The 20821-nt window shown below is 43.0% G+C and overlaps 1 protein-coding gene across 1 annotated transcript in view; it reads left to right on the forward strand.

Moving 5' to 3' along the window:
• Nucleotides 1-20286, forward strand: part of KIF26B (kinesin family member 26B) — a 272065-nt gene extending 251779 nt beyond the window's left edge. Inside the window, exons 12-15 of the mRNA XM_083856560.1 lie at nt 627-4062; nt 16768-16970; nt 17968-18118; nt 19659-20286. Coding sequence (XP_083712686.1) covers nt 627-4062; nt 16768-16970; nt 17968-18118; nt 19659-19807 — 3939 coding nt within the window. The 3' untranslated portion in view covers nt 19808-20286. The remainder of the gene's footprint in view (nt 1-626; nt 4063-16767; nt 16971-17967; nt 18119-19658) is intronic.
• The last annotated feature ends 535 nt before the right edge of the window (nt 20287-20821 follow it).

A 20821-nucleotide genomic window follows, 5' to 3' on the forward strand; every position in this document is an offset into this window, starting at 1 on the left:
AAGATGGACAATATCTATTTTCATGCTAGAGTTCTGGTTGCTTCTATGCAACTTACGGTGTGAATTGGGCAGAATGAGTGAATGTTATGTATTTCATTTAAACTGGCAGATTGACGAAAGCTTTTTTTGTCAATTAATTGGAGAGAAACAAATGAAGTGTTCAGTCCACACACCATCAGAGCACTGTGTCTCCAGAGACGTCTGAGTGCACATTACACAATTCCACACACTGGTAGTATGGGGTCATATGTAATGAGTTTTCTTGTGCCTCTTCAAATACACAAATGTACACACACACACAAAATCAAAAGTCTTTGCCTGATATCTTTGGCCAGGCTCAGTTAAGGGAGGTATCTTAATCCATATTTTTAGTACTTTTTTTTGGAAGTCTTATGATTTTCAGTGGGACTCAGAGCTGGGGCTTTGTGTTCTCCATTGAATATAGCTATGTGTTTGCTTTAGGGCTGTGGATAAGCAGCTTCAGAGCTCTGTGCCTTAGTTTAGAAGTGGGCGCTGGCTCCATGCCAGTTCGTATGTGACCATGAATTTTTTGTGCATGCAGTTTGTGCAAGGAGCAGCTTGCAATGCTGAAATGTCATAGACTATCTCTCTCTCTCATGTTGCAGTATACATCAAGTTCTTCTGGAGGAGAGAGCTCTTGTGAGGAGGGCCGGATGCGGAGGCCAACCCAGCTGAGGCCTTTCCATTCTAGAAACACTGTGGACCCAGACTTCCCTATTTTGCATTTATCAAGTGATCCTGATTATTCATCCAGCAGTGAGCAGTCGTGTGACACGGTGATTTATGTTGGCCCCAATGGCACTGCCCTTTCTGACAAGGAACTGACAGATAATGAGGGTCCCCCTGACTTCGTTCCCATAGTTCCTGCTCTGCAAAAGACCAAAAATGAGGGCAGGTTGGAGGAAGTTAGTGAATCAGGGCCTAGCACATCTGAAAGAGACTGCCTGAAATGCAACACATTTGCAGAGCTCCAGGAGAGACTGGATTGCATAGATGGCAGTGAAGAGACGGACAAATTTCCCTTTGAAGAGATGCCTGCTCAGTTTAGCTCAGATCAGACATCTAAGTGTGCTGTCTCAAGCCAGCTGGCAGAGCTTAGCCACTTACCGGAGTCAGATAAGGAAGATATGATGCCAGAATGTCAGAATCCTGATAGAGAAGCCAAGGAAAATACAAATACAACACCCAGCAAAACTAGGAGAAATCACTCCCCTGTTCCTTCTGGAGCTCTTACCAATCTTTCAACTCCTTCTTCTCCCAGGAGTGTAACAGGCAGCTCCAGTAAAGAGCTTAACTCTTGCCAGTTAGCACACAGCACCAGCTTGCAGAGCAGCAGGGAAGGTCTCAACACCTGTGGATTTGTGGAAGGCAAACCTCGGCCAATGGGTTCACCCCGGCTTGGCATTGCAAGCCTCTCAAAGACATCTGAGTATAAGCCACCAACTTCTCCTTCCCAGAGGTGCAAGGTCTATACACAGAAAGGAGTCCTGCCCAGCTCCACTCCCCCACCAGCTCCCTTGAGTAAGGATGCTGCCATGACATCTACTGAATCTTTATTACAGCCAGAAGTCCGGACCCCACCTGCAGGCATGAGCCCTCAGATTATGAAAAAGTCAGTGTCGTCCAACAATGAAGACTTTGAAGAGACTGCTCTCAGTGAAGATCAGCAACAAAGCGTTTCTCCAGAGTCAAAGAAGGAGATTCTGAGCACGACCATGGTGACTGTGCAGCAGCCATTGGAGCTGAATGGAGAGGATGAACTTGTGTTCACCCTTGTGGAAGAGCTGACCATTAGTGGTGTCCTTGACAATGGGCGCCCAACCAGTATCATCAGTTTTAACAGTGACTGCTCTGTGCAGGCTTTGGCCTCTGGCTCTAGGCCAGTCAGTATTATCAGCAGTATCTCTGAAGATCTTGAATGTTACTCCAGTGGTGCAGCTCCTGTGTCTGAGGTCAGCATCACACAGTTCCTTCCTCTTCCAAAGCTGAGTCTGGATGACAAACCCCAGGATGATGGCAGCAGGCGCTCATCCATCAGCTCATGGTTGAGCGAAATGAGCACAGGGAGTGACGGTGAACAGTCGTGCCACAGCTTCATAGCCCAGGCATGCTATGGGCATGGGGAAGCTATGGCAGAACCGCCTGTCTCTGAGTTTGCAAGCACCATACAAAGTGCCAGCATGATTTGTGTAAGTGACAAACAGAAGTCAGTGACTGACAACATGCTTATACTGTCAGAAATGGGGGAGGAAGCTTTCGGCAAAGTGCCACCTCTCAAAGGCTGTAAAATATCAGCTCTAGGCAAAACTACTGTCACAATCAAAAACACAGCAAGTCTTAGCAGCTGTGAAGGGTACATCCCAATGAAGACGAACATTACTGTGTATCCATGTATTGCTGTTAATTCCTTCAAAGCTCCAGACACTGATGATGCTGTACCAGCTGTAACTGCAGACCCAAAGGCTGTTCATCCCCATGATGGGAAAGAATCCATTGCTAAGAAGGTTATCAAATTTGAAGACCCTTGGTTGAAGAGAGAAGAAGATGTTAAAAAGGACAGCTCTGAGAGCAGTGATGGGCCAAGGCCTGATACAATCACGGTTTCAGCCAAGCCTGAGCACAGCACAAAACAGTCCTCTGTGGACAGGTTTAGCACCAGCAGTGGGGACACCTCTATTTCCCCAGGATCTGACAGTCTAAAAAGAATTGTGGATGGGTGTGAGGTGGCAGCATCCGGCTCCGCAACCCAAAGCCCTGTTCATTCCAGTGATGCCTTGAAGAGTTGTAGCCTCCCTCGAGCGCTCCCAAAGGCAAACAAGGTGGAGGAATCTGACAGTCATCTCCATCCTACTTCTACTGACAGCAGTGGAGTCAGTTCTCCTGCCTTCCCCCAGTTTTCTAAGGCAAGTCTTGACAAGAAAATGGCCTCTCCCAAACACTGCATACTCACTCGTCCCAAAGGGACTCCCCCTCTGCCACCTGTGAGAAAGTCAAGCCTGGATCAGAAGAACAGAGCCAGCCCCCAGCACAGTGCAGCCAGCAGCACCACAAGCAGTCCCTCCAGCCAGCCTGTGTCCTTCCTGGCCAGCTTCCCCGAGGAGCAGAATGCCAAACAAAAAGGCCCTGGCATAGATAGCAGCATCAGCAACAGCAGCAGCAAGCTCTTCAGTGCCAAGCTGGAGCAGCTTGCCAGCAGGACCAACTCTCTAGGGAGGTCCACAGGAAGCCACTATGAGTGTTTGTCACTGGAAAGAGCAGAAAGCCTGTCCTCTGTGAGCTCCAAAATGAGCCCTGGCAGAGACACCACCATGCCTAGGGCTGGAAGGAGCCTCAGCCGCAGTGCCATGTCCTCACCCACCAACTCGGGCCTCTCCCAGTCAGCAGGTGCCTCCCCAAAAGCCAGCCAGTCAAAGATCTCTGCTGTCAGCAAGCTCCTGCTGGCAAGTCCCAAGGCTCGCAGCCTCTCTGCCTCTGCCACCAAAACGCTCAGCTTCTCCACCAAGTCTCTGCCTCAGTCCGTAGGGCAGAGCTCCAGTTTGCCCCCAAGTGGGAAGAACATGTCCTGGTCAATGCAGTCCCTCAGCAGAAGCCGGGGCTCCAGCCTTGCTTCCAAATTGCCCCTTCGAGCTGTCAATGGGCGAATTTCAGAGCTGCTCCAAGGGAGCACCAGTGCCAGAGGCGTGCAGCTGCCGGGAAGCCTGGAGACAGATGAGCGTGGGGGCCTTCCCGGAGATGAGAAGCCAGCTGTCCACGTGCTGCCTTCACCTTACAGCAAGATCACCCCTCCTCGCAAACCCCACCGCTGCAGCAGCGGCCATGGGAGCGACAACAGCAGCGTCCTCAGCGGGGAGCTGCCCCCTGCCATGGGGAAAACTGCCCTCTTCTACCACAGCGGGGGCAGCAGCGGCTATGAGAGCATGATGAGGGACAGTGAGGCCACGGGCAGTGCCTCCTCAGCCCAGGACTCCATGAGTGAGAACAGCAGCTCTGCCAGTGGCCGCTGCCGCAGCCTCAAAACCCCAAAGAAACGATTAAATGCAGGTAAGCTTGTGGTGGTGAGAAAGAGAGACGACATCAAAGCAGATTAGTACACAGCGGGTAGGGCTGGCCCTAAAGGTGAGCTAGCTAAACACTAGTTCCGTCTCTTAGCTGAAAAGCAAGGATGTGGTAGGTATCCTAGGCTCTGCCTTTTTTCATTTTGGAACAGTCACTAATCCTGTGTGGTTGTATTGCCTTGCAGTGGGGTCTCCTCCTGACCTCTTCCACTTAGCTTTACTTAAGATGAACAAAAACTGGTTAGTGTTGCCAGTGACAGCCACATTCAAGTATTTATTTATACAAATATCCTTCTGATTTGGTTCCAGAAGGATGCCTTAATATGCCCATTTCACCAGCCCAAGATAAGAGTCTTGCTGAATAGCTGTATCTTTTGTGAGCTCACTTCTGCTCCTTGTGTGCTCTAGATGCCCAAAGGTACAAGATGCCCTGCATATGAAACCACTGTTGAGTTCCTTCTCCCCACACAGAAAATGAAACAAAAATGTTTCCATGCCCTTTGAAAAATATTATCCTGTACCTGAGACTCTTACCTTTTGAGTTGTCGCCTCTTGTCTGAGAAATATATTGATAACAAATAATAAATAATATTAAGAACAATATATGGGAACTACTGCACTGAAGCACTTTCAAATTGGAAACTTTTTTAGTGATCATGGAATTGGGAAGACTTCATCTTTGTTCAGACATAATCCCCAGTAGCTTTACACTACATCAGGACTTTTTCATTAGATAGCTAGAGCCTCATGGGTCATATCAAGAGTCTATGCAGGTACCTCTTTCCACTAGAGCAAGTTTCATAAAGTTACAGAACAGGGGTGGGGGACCACTCATGAGCTGGTCAGCTCACATTTTTCCTGGGTGGTGTTTTCCCAACCTGTAGTGCAAGTCCTGCCTAATCTACTTCTGAAAAAAATTCAGATTAGCATTGGACCTCTGGCACAGGTATCAGTAGCTACTTATTCTACAGTGGCTGTGTCTGTCCAAAATGTGTTTTTCTCATAGCATTCCTAATTTACCAGCCATTCCACTTGCTGTGATGCTCCCCTCTGGAATTCATTTCCTATGAACAGAGTAATGCATAGATCTCCCTTTCTTTATGCTCTTGACTGTGGTAGCAGAAAAAAAAAGTGTGCAGCACAGATGTGAGTGCAATAGATACTACTATTAAAACAACATCCATAGATGCATAACTGATTGTACCTGTTCAGGGGATGCATGTGAAAGTGTTCATTCTACATAATGCAAGCCCAGACCAAATGACAAAATAATATTTCTGAAGTTAACTTCGCATCTTCTGAGAAAATCTCTTTTCCAAGCCCTTCAGTTAAATGGTGCTAAATTGATTTTCCTCTTTCTGAGGAGCTCTGCCTCTAAAAACCCTTTTAAATATAAAATTTTTAATAGTGACTTGCAAGAAAGAGAAGGATGATTTCTCTCTTGTTGAAGTGAAAAACAAAGGTGTCCCTAGAGATGGAATTTATGGGTATAAACTGACAACTTGATTGTGTCTTGTAGAGAAGCTGCCAATTTAATACGAACTTTTTCCACAGGTCATTTAGATGGACAAGTTTATCAAGTTCTGTGAAAACAGGCAGCTGTGCAGATGAGGGAACAGACTAGATTCTGGAGAATGTCCCCTTTACTCCTCCAAGGGAGATATTTTACAAAAATACTTGGAGAAAACTTCAGGCAGAGCCTCTGGATTCTTTAAACTCCAGAGTTCACCCCCAAACTGAATGACTAGAGGACCATGTTTGTTTACACTGATGCTCACAAAACTGCTTGTTTCATTTCACTTCTCTTTGCTTTGATAGCACATTGGAGGCTGGACAAGGCTGTAAATATGAGTGAAAAAAGCATTGGCTTTGTGGTGTTCTAATTACAGACAAGCTTCATTATGTGTGTGTTGTATTTTATACCAGGGCTGTATTTTGGCTCACAGCTTTGGCTTTTGACAACCCCTGTGCAGGACTAAACATTGTGTCAGTGGTCATGAAAGAGAAGTTTTGAAGGAGAGATCTGTTTGAGACTCGGGTTTAAGATTGTTCTTGTGGCAGTCTGGAGGGCACACCAGGAAAGAAGAGACCTTGAGCCTACCTGGTGGAACAGTGACACTGGTTTGTCATACAGTGCAGATACGCGAAATTAGCAAGTGATGGTGTAAGTACAAACCTTTCATTAGCAGGGAACATGAGGAGTCCTAGATTTGCTGCTTTTTTACTGTTGTGTAACCTTTGACCTGCCTTTTCCCCCAAATACTTCTTTTTTTTCTGGCCAAGAGATGAATCTCTTTATTCTAATTGCTGGCGTGAATTTGTTCCTCTCCCCTTCGTCAGCAACATTGCAATTATCTGCCTGATGCTGGACCTGAATCTCTGGGGTGGAGGGCGTTTCTGTGTCCTTGGAAATTGCCTGTCCTGGTGGGTGGATTCAGCATAGCCTGGCACATTGACCTCCCTTAAAGTAATTTACAAAGCTTCTCTCCTAATTCAGCATGTCACCTGATGTGGAGAGATTCTCAGTGAATCATCTTTGATACTTTGCTTTGGAGAGTGATTCCCTATATCAGCAAGTAATTCCTGTATTGTTTGGAATGATTTGTGTATAAGTGCAACCAGAGGTTTTATGGAAATTAAAAAACTCAGTCTTTACCACCATCCCTATTTCTTGCAGAAAACCGCTGCCCAGAAATTAATCAGGCTTCTCTTTCATATAACCCAGCTCCTGTTAGCATTTGATCCTGCAGCAGTGAAATCATAATTCTGTTTTGATGTGTTTGATAATAGTATAATTTTTCACATGTCAGCAGATTTATGATGGCATAAAACCAGGATTATTACTTCAACACAGGAGAACATGAAGGAGGAGTTAAGATATAAGGGAGAATAGAGCTGTTCACATATGTATTTTTATAGTATAATGAAAAAATGCGAAGTTTTGCAATCTTTCATCCTCTGTAGCATCTCCTTTCTTATAGTGTGAGTCTTATCTCTTAAGGAACACCTTTTAATGAAAAAGATAGCGCACAAAGGTTCTGAGATCTTAAAAGACAGATATTATTTTAATACGAAGTGTCAAGAGCATTGGACCTTTCCTGATTTGCAGTCACAGATCCACTGTGCTGTAATGGATATGGCACTATAGATATGCTCATTTCAGGTCAGGCAACCTTGTCCACTTTATTTATGATTATTATTAACAGAAATGCTAGCTGTCAGACACGATCAACATGAATCAGCCCAAGGCCCCTGTAAAAGGAGCTATAAAGACTCTTTAGGAGAATCACCAGAAGATCTCACAATTACTTTTGAAGTTCTGACACATTGGAGAGACATCATTTTTTTTTCTTGAGATTAAGATCTTGTCTTTCAGTGCTCTTAAGTGCATTATTTGTACGTGTAGGTGCTTCTGCCCTGAATTTCATACATGAAGCATCAGACCTACACTGACAGCTTTTGAAGGATAAAGCTAGTTCATATCCTTCACTCTTAGCCTTAGGTTAATTTTTGGGCTCTGCCTGGGCACCTGTATGGTTCACAGACAGCACAGTACAAAATTGTGTATGTAAAAAATTAGAAGAAAATAATAATTTAAAAAAATTCCTTTTGCATTCTGGTACCTATTGAAAAATTATGTGTTTGCCTCATGAAGCCTTTCCCCTGAAGCTAACCTATGCATTTAATAAATATTCCCATTTTTCTAACATCTAAAATTGGTTCTGTAACATCATGTCAGCATATATTGGCCCAAAGTGACAGTTTGTGGGAAAAACAAAACTATTTAGCTCTGATCTATGGTTGTACATTTCAAAGCTTTGTATAGCTTCTCTTTAATCCACACTGTGGTGTAAGTATTATTCCAGACCCCTTTTACAGATGGAGAAATGAAGGTAGAGAGTGTTACTGACTTGCCTAATGCCCTCAGCCAAGTGAGAGCCAGAGCCAGGATTGAATTACTGGCACCCTCGACTCCTAACCTCAACCACAACTGACTTTGTCATACATCCTCCTCTGCCCTTGCTAAGAAATCGAAAACAGAGTTCCATTTGTTATTTTCTTCTTGTGGCAGGCCCTTCTTCCTTCTCTGCCTGCAGTCATTTGTTCAATGTAGCCCTTCCCTGTAGGAAACAATTGGCATCTCAGCCATATTTCTGTCTCTAGCTCCAGCCTCCTTTCTCTTGGGTAGGCAGTGCTGTCTTGACCAGGGCACTGAAGTGTTTGAGCGTAGTTTGTACAGTTAAAAGTCGCAGCAGTTATTTATTATTTTTTAACTTCTCAGAAATTCCAAGTGCAATGGCCCAGTGCTGCTCCATGGAAAGGCAGTGATGAGGGTGCTTTTATAATGCATACTCCTGTATGTGATCAGGAAGTGCATTCTGGTTGAACTTTAGTTTTACCAAAGGTGTATTTGTATCCCAGAGGTGCAATAGATATGAGAGAGAGGCAGGCAGGGCAGCAAATTAGGGCTTGCAGGATCTATGTTGTATTCTCTGGTGTGCTGCTGGTTTGCTGTATCACCTTGGGCAACTCGTGTAATTTCTGTGTTCTCTTGTTACCAGCTGATCAAAGCAGATAATGCTGATACAAAAAAAAAAAAAAAAAAAAAAAAAAAAAAAGTAATAGCAAGGTCCTTGGATAAAAAGTGTTATCTACCTGTCTTTTGCTCTTCTGGTTTGATTTTTAGCATCTTTTTCTAAGTTTAGTTTGGATATATGTGGGCCTTGCTTTAAAATAATTCTCAATGCAAAACATGACTGGATGATTTCAGAGATGGAGCCTTGGTGCTAACTCTGGGTCTCTGGTTAACTCTTCCCACTGTAAGGTAATAACAAAGGAGGAGTCCAGGCTCTAAGGAGGTTTATCCAGTAAAGTCAAGTCCTGTTTGCATTTTCATGTTACATGCATGAATGTGTTTTTTCTGCCCTCTCCTACATATGTTTACAGGTTCCTGTCTCTTACAGTGTTTCAGTACTCTCTGTAAGGAAACCTCCTTCCCTGGGAACAACAGAACAGGGGGGTTTCTGAGATCATTCATCATAAACAAGGCATTTTATGGAGATTACACTGATCTTCCTGAAGCTTGTTTTCTTTCCTGCTCCCTATGAGATAGGGTTGGGTACCTAAGAAAGTCCTCATCCCATGTAATACTGCATTAGACACACAGGCTTCAGTCTGTTACTGCTTGCAGCCCTCCGCTGAGATGGGACAAACTTCTGTCTCCATACAAAGGAGTGTATCTCCTTTGATTCCTCTAGTTGAGGCTTTTTGGGGCTGAGTCTGAGCTTGGAGCTTTGCTGGTGCTGTGGCTTCTGCCAGCAGGGTGAAACACTGAGGGTAGTGATTTGTGGCCCAAGCAGGGCGGGGGGAACAGCAGTGAGCAGCAGCCATTAGGTGCTGGTGGGGAACACTGCCTTGCATCTGGTGTGCACAGACCATCCTGTGGGAGCACAGGACATGAGGACATATTTGGGCATGAAGAAAAGATGTGAGACAGAAAGGAGGCAGCTCAAAGACATCAGACTTTGGGCATAAATTCCTTCTCAGTAAGGTATTTTCCAGTTGGGTCAGTCAAGGCCACTGATACTTGATATTTTCCTGAATGTTAGGTGTCAGTGAACATCAGAAAACAAAAACCTAACAAATATTATTGGAAGTCAGGCCAAGTAGAAACAAGACTGGGAGAAAATAAAGGTTTCCAAAGGTTGAATTCCCGAAGTTTAAAGCTATGTCCTGAGTTGGAGTTGTTTATCTCAAAATCTGGAGAACCCAGCTTTTGTCAGTCCAGGATAGGATTTGAGAGGTGTGTGTGTGTTTGTGCACATGCTTTCATCTCCTTTGTATGGGGAACTAGCTGACTGCAGATTAATTAAAGATTCCTGCTGTAGCATTTGATGACATTTGTAGTAAAGTTTCATGACTCCTTGCAGACCTTTCTCGGTACTAACTTTCAACACCAGAGAAGAGCAAATTGCTACATGATTTTATACACTTTATTAAAAACACAGACTGTTAAGACATGACTAATTATCTACAATTAGCTTCCTATTTTCTCATGCTAGTGTGCTCTGGGTTTCACTGGTGGGATGGTTTTAAAGATGGAAATTTAGAGGTTCATGGAAGGCCCTGAAAACTCTATACTTGAACATTTTTACTCTATGGAAGCACTTGCCCCTTCTATGAAAGCAGCAGAAAAAGCCAGAGGCTGGATCTGTGGACTGTAAATTATGAAAGTCTGTCTCCAACCAGTATTGCAAAGCATCACATTTTGAAACATGGCCAAAATGATAATGACGAAACAAAACACCAACAAAGGGAGTCTGAGCTTTTCTTGTTGAATCCAAGTGAAAAGGAATTTGGTTCATGTTTAGACTGCCTAAGGCACAGTATGGGGAGCTGAAAATTGCCCTTTGTATCAGAAAGCTGTAGGGCACCTCCAGCATTTCTACTTTAACTAGCTTACAAGTGATGGTAGCTAATTGATATCCTGTACTATGCCTTTACCATGACAATGGATGTTTAGAATTATATGAGAAAGTGCTGTTTGCATGTAGGTGAGCACTTTATGCATGTGACTTGCTGACTGGACGGCCCTGGGGCGAATAGAGGGAGGGGAAGTGCAGGCTTCAGCTCCAATTTTTTTTTTTTTTTTTTTTTTTTTTTTTTTTTTTTTTTTTTTTCATTAAAACAACAGCATTGATTTTCCCAGGTCAAAGCCAGGCCATTTCATGCAGCAAATCTGTGTTGAAAGGGATCAGAGTAATCATTTTTTACACGCTTGACTACTGCATGCCAGCACTGAGCTTTCAGCCACATGAACATAGGAATGATTTAATAGAGGAAGTGGCAGCAGGCTATTGTGTGCTGGGAAGGCTCCATGTAACATGCATGACTGAGTCGCACACCGTTAGGCTGGGTGTAAATAAAACCTGCTCCTGACACTGCCATGGAATTGGCTCTCTGGAATGCCTCCACCACTGTCCTGTTGGGAGCTAATGCTCTGGCTTTAGAGCCCTTCCCCCTCCAGCCTCTGCTTTTGCTGTCCAAGTGACTGGAGCAGCTCTTCAATGCAGCATTGTGGTAATAATAACCAGCTTCTTAAATATTGCCACAATGCTGACAAATACCTGTTAAACTCAAGTCCAGCCTGAAGAGAGAGAAATGTTTAGAAGAGACTCTGGTTGTTTTTTTTTTTGTTTTTTTTTTTTTTTGCTAAGAATTGTGGGTGATGTGCATCTTCCCTGAGCATCTCCCAGATTACTTGTCAACCTGCCACACCGCAGGAGGGCTGCTTTCTGATCTGGTTTCAGCAGTGCTTGTTCACCAGCTCTAAACTGCCCTGAAAAGCTCCTTTTAAAATAAGACAGTAATTCAGAAAGCAAGGTTAAGAAATAAACTGGGTAGATAGAAATGAACTGTGTAGATAGAAAAAAAATTAGAAGTTGGCTGTAAATCAACGTATTCCTTATAGCAGTACAGAAACAACATATGTAGTATAGGTGTGCATGGAATATTATAAAAAAGCATTGCTTTATTCCAATACACAGCAAACAAGTGATTTCTTGCCTCAAGTGTCCTTGTACTTCTTATCAATTCACAACAGTGGGTTTGAATGACAGTCAATACAGAATATGGGCTGAATTATTTTACAGTGAGATGGACATAGAAAATTTTCTTCTGAATGATGAGTCTCTCAGTGTATCCTATTCCAGGTATTTGGGTGCAACATGGTCCTTTCTGTGCAATCTGTGTAATCTGAGTTGTCAGGATCAGTGATTGCTGCTTAGATTTTCTGGCAATATAGGCCTTGGTTCTTTGGTGTTTGGAGCACTGACCTCAAAATGGGCATCCTAAATACTTCTAGTGAAGTCCCCACATCATCAGAGGGGCCTTCCACTTAAAAACACTGGCAATGAGTTCCTCTTCAGGAGGGGAACTGTGCAAACTATATGAAAATCTGTGGAGTGAATAGCTGTGTGCTCTGCACTGGGCAAAGTGCACTATAAAATAAACTAGGAGAAAGGAGGTCAAAGGAATGGGGAGGAGTTGGTTCAGTCATGGACAATTGACCATAATAAGGCAGATCCCATTAGGAAATGAGAGCCTAAGTCAGCATCATGTTTTCTACTCAAAGAGAGCAGGAGCCCTGTTGTCAGACTGCAAGGAGCAGCAGAGGAAATAGGATAGATAATCTTTGCTTGTAAGAAAAGTTTTATGCTACAACTGACATTGGTGCTGTTGGTGTTGGAGCCACAGAAGGAATAGAGTGAGCTTAAGAGTACTGCTCTAGTTAGCCAGATCTGGTTTTTGTAATTTCCTTAGACTGTCTGGTGAGAAAGACCAAAATACTGAAGAACAGGCTCTGTACAGAAGGGAAATTTTATGTCTCCTAACATTAAATGCTGTGGGGAATAGCTTTGGCTCCACATGCTGCCTTTGAGCACACAATATAAACTTCTGAAATGATGGTATATCAAATTACAGTTTCATTTTCTGTTTGAAACACCTTGAAATTTCTAGGACAGCAGTTGTTTGCATCCCATTTGGATGTATCCTGCTTTGAAGAGATACCCATCCCACTGTTTTTCATTAAGATTTTGTACTTGCAGTTTTTGCCTTTACCTTTTTCACAGAAATGATGCTCAATCTGGAATGTGTGCTTGGAAAACAGCCTAAGGGAACACTCCAACATACACAGTACTTAAGCAAAACCAGACTTTTTAGAGCTTTTACCCTGGTCAACACATACTTTTATGAGCACACATCCTTTTGCAGTTTGGCAGTTTTGCTGAGGTCAGTGTGCCTTCTTATCCTTAAAGTAACCCTCACATACCTTGCTCTGTATTTCTCTTACCTTGAGGCTCCTCTGGGCTTACCTTTGCTGGAATATATTGTCATTTCAGTGCCACTCTTCAGTCAGACCTACTTTCACACTGCACGCCTTCACTGCTGTGCTATTCTCTTTATCTTAAACTTAGCCTGGCCAAACCTTAACCTGTAGCTTAAGGTAGAGCAACAGATCTGTTGCAAAAGCAAATCTTGTATCATGTGTATTTTCATGGCTATTTCACAGCCTGGTTATTCATACTCAAGCTAGGTTCAAGCAGGGTTATTGTGAGAATGAGTAAATTCAAACCAAGTGAAAAACATATCCTTCAGGGCATTTAGCAAATGGCATTTTGCTTTACATATTGCATGGTCATAAATGGATGTGAAGGTTTTTTACCCTGGATTCATCTTACTGGGCTTCTTTCAGATTGATTTTTGGTACAAATTTCTTTTTTGGAATGGAGGAATGAATTCTGTTTACATGATGGGAGAGTCAGCCAGTTTGCCAAGGTAGGAAGAGGTGGGAAGGTGCTGAGGTCTGCTCCTGTTGAGCTCCCTGGCTGCCCACTTTCTTCATAAGTCATACATGGGGAATAGAGAGGTAGTGTGCTGTAATTACTACAAAGCTTGTTATTTATTATTCAGTCAAAATTGATGAGATCCTAACTCCATCAAGTGCACCCAATAAATTTGAGACTTCAGATGGCTATTTTCTATATGAATGGAAAACTGCATTAATTTTAACAGTTTAATTGTTGTGTGTTGTTATGGATGAGCAAGCTGTCAGCTGCTTTGTGATATTCATCCCAAAGCTCTGCTTAGGTGGTATCTCCTTACTGATCCCAATTAAGGTAAAATAAGATGAAAAACAGAGACTAAATGGAGAGATCAGTGGCAGGAGTCTCCTGTCAAATGGCACCATTATTTTCTGTACCTGGGCTAATAAACAGCCTATTAATCAGTACATGTTTAGAACAAACTAGATCCAGTTTTACCATACTGGAAAGAGGAAGGTCTTTCATTTTAATTTCTCCTCAAAGTACTCTATGCCCCAGATAAATCATCCTGAGTCAGCATTCAAGGTGTAGGTAAACAGACATCTCTCTCTTTTTCTCTCCTCGGTGTCTGACACAGCTGTACCCCCTGGAAGCCTTGTGCAGGTCGCCTGTGTCCCAGAGGAGCTCCTTTGCAGAGGGTGGCAAAGCTGTGTGAGGCAGTTCTGCCCTGCTGCATTGCCCCAGTGCACCATGAGCTGTAGCCTGTCCTGTTGTCATAACCCACAGGCAATCCAGACACGAGCTCTGGCTAGAAAAACACAATGAGTTAATGTCTCCAACCACTGCTGCACTCTCAGCTGCCCCTCTCCCAAGGGATGAGTACTATTTAAGGAAGCTTCAGGTTGAAGCCTTCCTTCTAGACCCTAGGCTTCTACTTCCCATTGAGCCAAAAGGATATGAATGGGAACAAAATGAAAAAAACAAAAACAACTGTCATCATTCCTCTACTTCATACCCCAGAAATTTGTTTTGCTTTGCTCCAAGTAGGAGCTTGATGCTGTTCTGGTGGCAGGCTGCATTGGAGCCATCCACCTGCATTTCCTGAGAATCTTGGACCTGGGCTTTGACTCTGGCTGGAGAAAGAGTTTTTCCAGTGGGGTGATTTAATTTGCTTCATTACACAAGAAGGTGATTTTAACAGCCACAGTGGGGAAGAGGAAGAAAATCAAACATCATGGAAAAAGGCACTACCTTAGTCATAATCCAGCCATGCATGGAGAGCTGGGCAGAAGGAATTTCCAGTCTGCTCAGCTGCTTCCTTGAAATGCTAGAGCTAGTCTGAAGGCATGTCAGGAAAGGGGATCTGACCATTATTGTGGAGCAGAAAGAAAAAATAATTAACTGGGTGCATTAAACAGAAGGTCAAATCTGATGCTTGTAGATACTGCTGAGTCTAAAAGTTTTTGAACAGCAAAGAGATTGTATTTACACTCTGACAAAATTTGAGAGACTGCTTCTGTGAGACACCATGGCCAAAAGCCTCAAAAGTATTTAAAAACACATTTAATATCTGAATCCTTTTGATCCTGAGTGACACTAGGATGATACTCAGGGCCCTTCCCATCTAAGCAAGTGGAGAAGTTGTTTCCCAGGAGTGGCTGAGCCTATTTCAGGATCTCTCCCTGCATGTAATAAAATTGAATAGTTCCACCATGCTCTCTCACCTCCCTTCAAGTATGCAGCTGCTCCCAGCATTTTGTTACCTTTCTCTAGCACTGCTGACAAGAGTCACCCTTAGAATCACGTTTTCTTGGGGTCTTCCCAAACTGTCTGTCTTGTTGTTGTCAGTTTTAGGCTATGATAATGGGTCAGGTCTTGCTTTTCCTTTTATCAAGATCTGACTCTTCTCTTGATCAGGCACTTTAATCTAGAGATTAACTGAAATGCATTCAAGGTAAGGGAATGCTGACATTGTCTTGCAGTGACTGGTACCACAGAACTAAAATAACTCCTGCTGGCTGGTATTTGTGAGGCTTCATTTGTTCTGGCATGAGTTTTTTTGCTGGGCTGCAGTTTGAGCAATAAAAAGAACTATGATAAGTGTCATAGGATGACAGTCTCAGGTTGTTTGGTATAAAGGGGCCTTGCAGAGCTCCCTGTCTGCCCAGAACTCTGTCAATCAGCTCTAGCTGTGCTTTCTTTTTCCTCCATTGGGTTATCTCAGATGCATCCAAATGAAACCTCTGTAGACTAGGCTTTCCTATGGACCATTCTCATCCATTTTAAAGCTAGAATTTACAGGTTATCTCTTACACAGAGCTACTGGTTTCTAGCACTGTTGTAGTCAGAAATCATGGAATAAGATGTGAATAGTTCTCCAAGTCAGCTCAGAAGCAGACTTCCATGAATGAGACTAGGCAATACTTTCTTAATCGAAAATCCAAAAATTAGGCAATCAGTAGATATTTTGGGGGGTTTTTTTAGCTTGTTTTGAAGCACCAAATTGACAGACATGTTGAAACTCTTTACATTCAAGTCTCAATAAATGTAATGGGGGAAATTCCTATAAATTATTTTATCTTGCTTTTAAAATAAAATCTGCATGATCATTTGGCATCTCTTCCCTGCTGGCTGGCATTGCTTATGTACTTGCAGCCAAGAAAGCCAGTTAATAGTTTAATTCCAACTTGCTGCCTCTGGCTTTTGTTTTTGGCTTCTCCCATCCTTTTGATTCCTGCTGTGTCCCAGGGAAGACCCTCTGTCAGCTACAAAACATTTTTTTGAAACCAAGCCATTGCTCTGATTGTACTAAATGAAGCAAGGAAATGCAACCAGTTGGTTTTATTTTTTGTGTGTGTTTTTGTCCTTTCTCCCAACAAACCACTGCCATTAGGCCGGGGAGATACATTTTCCTCCTTGCTCTACCATAGGCCCTGACTTGGCATCTTATGTGGCAGATGCTTTGCAGAGGAAAAAGTCCTTGGAGTGTAAGGGTCAGTAGCACTAAAGATATAGGAAAGCCAGCTAGACCAGTTCCATCCTGCTGGCTTTGCTCCTTCATGGGCTGACCTGTATGTGCAGAAACCTAATCAACAGAGAGCAGACACAGGCTCTGTGAACTTCAGGGTACGTGTGCCCTGTGCATGTCAAATCCTGGAGTCAGGCACCAAGGAACACTGAGGGTGTCACTCATGGTGAGTGAGTTCTGCACATTGCAGATACAGCTCCCAAGGCCTCCCTGGGTTTTCCCTCCATTTTCTTCTGTGCCTGAGCAGGCCAAACATATATCCTTTATAGACTTCTCTGCAATGGAAAGGAGAAGCAATAACTGTGCTGACATGCAATGGCCCTTTCTCCATTTGCAGGTTCACAGAGGAGGAGGCTTATTCCAGCTTTATCCCTTGACACTGCCTCCCCAGCTCGGAAGCCTGCCAACAGCCCTGGGGTCCGCTGGGTGGACGGGCCACTGAGGAGTGGGCAGAGGGGGCTGGGGGAGCCCTTTGAGATCAAAGTCTACGAGATAGATGATGTGGAGAGGCTCCAGCGGCGGCGAGGTGGGGACAGCAAGGTGAGTGCAGTCCGTGTCATCTCCTGGTGGGCGTAAATGGCAAAGGTCAGACCTTAAAACGTAAGCTTGGGAGGAGTATCTGAGGTTGGATATTTTAGAGTAACGATGGATTATAGACTTCATTACTATTTTAAAGCATTTTTTCTTCCTAGCCTCTGACACTTGTTGAAGCTATTTGTGGTGTTTGGAGAAACTTGTTAGAGTGAGGTTTCCACTGCACCTCACCAACAGCAGATTTGTTTACAGAGAAGAATGTAAGATAGGGTTGAGACCTTCACACTGGCTTGGATGAGGATAGTTCTGGTATTGGAATTGCTTCCACACTAGTGAGGGTAGCACAGCCCTCAGGTGGTTTCATTTGCTGCAAGTCTTGGTGGCTGCCACCCCTCAGAAGTCATGCAAGGCCAGGCAGGCTGTCTCCAGCACTGCACCTCATGCTGTTACAGTGCTCCAGAGTTTTACAGAATATATATCTTCTTTATTAATGACTGTGAATTGCTAGAGCTTTTCATAACATACTCCCTTTGTTTAAGGATGTTTCAAATTTGATATTGCTACCAGTTCTCTTATTTTAAAATATGACTAATGCATTACTTATGCACAAAGCACAGGGGTGTATTTAGGCTTTCAATACAGCAAGCAGTGGATTTCCTACTCCCAAGAGCTTAGATTTTCTTAGCCAAACTGTGGTGAAAAAACAGAAATGTTTTCCTACAGTTAATCTAATTTCAAGATGCTGCCTGTTATTAATTATTATGGTTTATTATTAACTACCATTGCGAAGTCTCCAAAGCTCACTGATGGAAAACATGAAAACCAAACAAAAGCAATAAAAATAAAGCAGATGATGGATGATTTCATTCAGTGAATCATAATCTTCCAGAATAAATGGCTCATTGTCAGTGTTATTGATTGGAAGATCATTTCACTGAATGGACCCGAGTATTTCTTCCCCTCTTCACCTATTCTTTACCTGCTTCTTTTTCCTGGCTGGCAGGAGGCGATATGTTTCAATGCCAAGCTGAAAATCCTGGAGCATCGCCAGCAGAGGATCGCTGAGGTCAAGGCCAAGTATGAGTGGTTAATGAGAGAACTGGAGGTGACCAAACAGTACCTGATGCTGGATCCTAATAAGTGGCTCAGTGAATGTAAGGGCATTGTTTTATTGCCTGAACTCATAGGTTTCCTTTGGTTTATTTAATAGGGGGATGGAAGGAAGCAGAAATGTGTGGTAAGAGTGAGATGTAAGCTACTGTTTGTAAACTAAAATGAACCAACATACGACCTAAGGGCAAGCTTTAGATTGACTGTCTTTCTAGAACTAGTTCCTATAATTCTTATTAAATGTTAACAGTAGAACTGAACAATCCTTTTTGCCTGAGAGCTGAATGTTGAAATGGTACAGCATTCTAGTGGTGGATGTTGCCATTGGTAGATTAACGTTCACGCGTTTCAGTCCACAGCTCTTGAAAATGAGATTTTTTTTTTGGCCTCAGATCACTCAGACATATGACCAATATTATAAATCTGCTCTTCTACTACAAAATAACACTGTGGAGCAAACTTGTCCCTTGGCAGCAGTGGGCTTACATGAAATGAAATTTGGCCCATTTTTTATAACTATAGATGTGTAAAGTTCAGAGAGCTTAAAGGGCATTCACATTCAAATGAAGAAGGACCTCAGCACCTCTAAGAAAAAAAACCATAAAGAGTACTGCAGTAGTTATACAACAGTTTTTAGTATTGCAAGAAGATAACTTCATATCAGAGTTCTAGAAAAAAACCCACAATGTGCAAAAGTTTCTTTAGGATAATTGCAAGTGGCAAAAGGAGGTCAGCTGGTGTGTTCCCTTACAACAACCTGACTCCTCTTTTGACAGCTGCTCTAAGTTGACACCAGATTGGTAAATCCTGCAAAATATCCACATTGTAGGTTTCAGGAACACTACAGAAGAAGAGAGTTAAATAGGACAGTTTTAGAGATAGAGAGAATTTGCTATGCATTGCTTTCGAATTACTGTGTGATGCCTTTGCTTCTAATTCCAATGTAGTAAGTGCAGAAAGCCTAAAGGGTTGCAGACACCTCAGGAAGCAGATAAGATGGGCAGAGCTGGCTCAGACAATGTGTCTCACACTTGGCTACCATGGCAGCTGCAAGGCACCTGTGTTGGAGGGATTGATGTGTGTGCCTTCCCTTGCCTTGCTGGAGTGGTCTAGTGGGAATCGCATGGAATAGGGAGAGGTGTGAGGAACAAGGAACCTAGAGGGTTGTTTTAAATTTCAAGTTCTGAATTCAACGAAGGGATTGCCCTCCCAGGAGAGAGCAGCTATTTAAAGCTCTTTCTGGTCAGCAGAATGTGTGAGAAAGTCAGTACATGCTTAGCATTCAACATTTGCTGGAGGATGATGGAGCACAGCAAAAGCATCTGCAGTTCTGGTGAGGATGGCAGAGCAGATCACTCCAGAAAGCATCCAGTGCAACTTAAAAGTGTTTTTCACTGTGGACAAGCTGCATGTCATTTTAATAATTGCTAAACAGAAAAGGCAACTTTAAAAGACAATGGCAAGCCAGAGGTAATGTTGTGTGTAGTACTGATGAATTTGAAGACTTGAATTAGCTCTGACTCTCCCACCAGCCATCACTAAGTTTTGTCTACTTTTCCTATCTGTGTATTTTCTTTCTCACAGTTGATCTGGAACAGGTATTTGAGCTGGATTCTCTGGAATACTTGGAGGCCTTGGAATGTGTGACTGAGCGTTTGGAAAACCGTGTCAACTTCTGCAAGGCCCATCTCATGATGATCACCTGTTTTGACATCACCTCTAGACGCCGATAAAGTGTGAACCTCAAGAGAATTTCAGTGTGCATCTCTGCCATCCTCCTTTTCCCTTCCAAACAGCATCCCAAAGACAAAAGAATGAGGATGAAGGTTGGAGTCAAGTCTCAGCTGTGTGTATGAGAGTTTTGCTATACTATACAGAGGAGTAGTATTAAAAAAAAAACAAACAGAACAAGCATGAAAAATGGAGATAGAAGGTTGTTGATACTCTTGGCCTAAAAGAGCACTTTGTGGAACATTTTAATGACATGTCTGTAAATAAGAACTGCTGGCAGAAGACACTTCTTTCCCTGCATTAGCTGAGGAAGGAGGAAAGGTGGTTGTGGGACTTCCATTGAGAGGTTCATTAAAAGAAAACCTATCCAGAAAAACTGTTCAAGTGCCTTGCAAATCTTTGTTATCCAAACATTTATGTTCATACTTTATTGTGTACAGATGGTGCTAGTCAAGAAAAGAAAAAGGAAAAAAAAAACAAATACACTTTTGAAATGTATTTGCAGCTTGTTTTTCTCTTGGTGTTTTCTCCTATTTCAGACTTGCTGTTTCTAAGTAACTTGTGTTTGTAGAGATATTTCCTAATCAGTACAACATATGAATAAATGTTAACTGTCTTTTCTTGTTACCAGAGTAAGGCCACTCAAAGAGAAATTCAGCTTTCCCAGGTGACACATACATATTTCTAGCAGAGAGTAAGGTTTGTTTAAATGCTCTTTTGTACTCTGTTATATGCTGGACAACACTGTCATTTTCCCAGCGTGTAGGTTTTGCAGTGTATGAGAGAGAAGTGACATTACTGTGAAGTAAATGTCTTTTCAATTTGATCCAACCCCCATAACTTTTCTTGTTCATATATGTTTTACTTTGTACTGGCTGGAGTTATGAATGAGGAGGTACTTTTATCCTAACCCCTTTTCCTGGTACTAGTAGCTTGCTGGAAAATTGTCCTCTAGGCTAAGGGTTCCCATGTTTACCAGGCCAAAAATGAGTGATTTATTCTTTCTTGAGACTGTG

Source organism: Zosterops lateralis (genome assembly GCF_965231275.1).
Source record: "Zosterops lateralis genome assembly, chromosome: 3".
NCBI lineage: Eukaryota > Metazoa > Chordata > Aves > Passeriformes > Zosteropidae > Zosterops > Zosterops lateralis.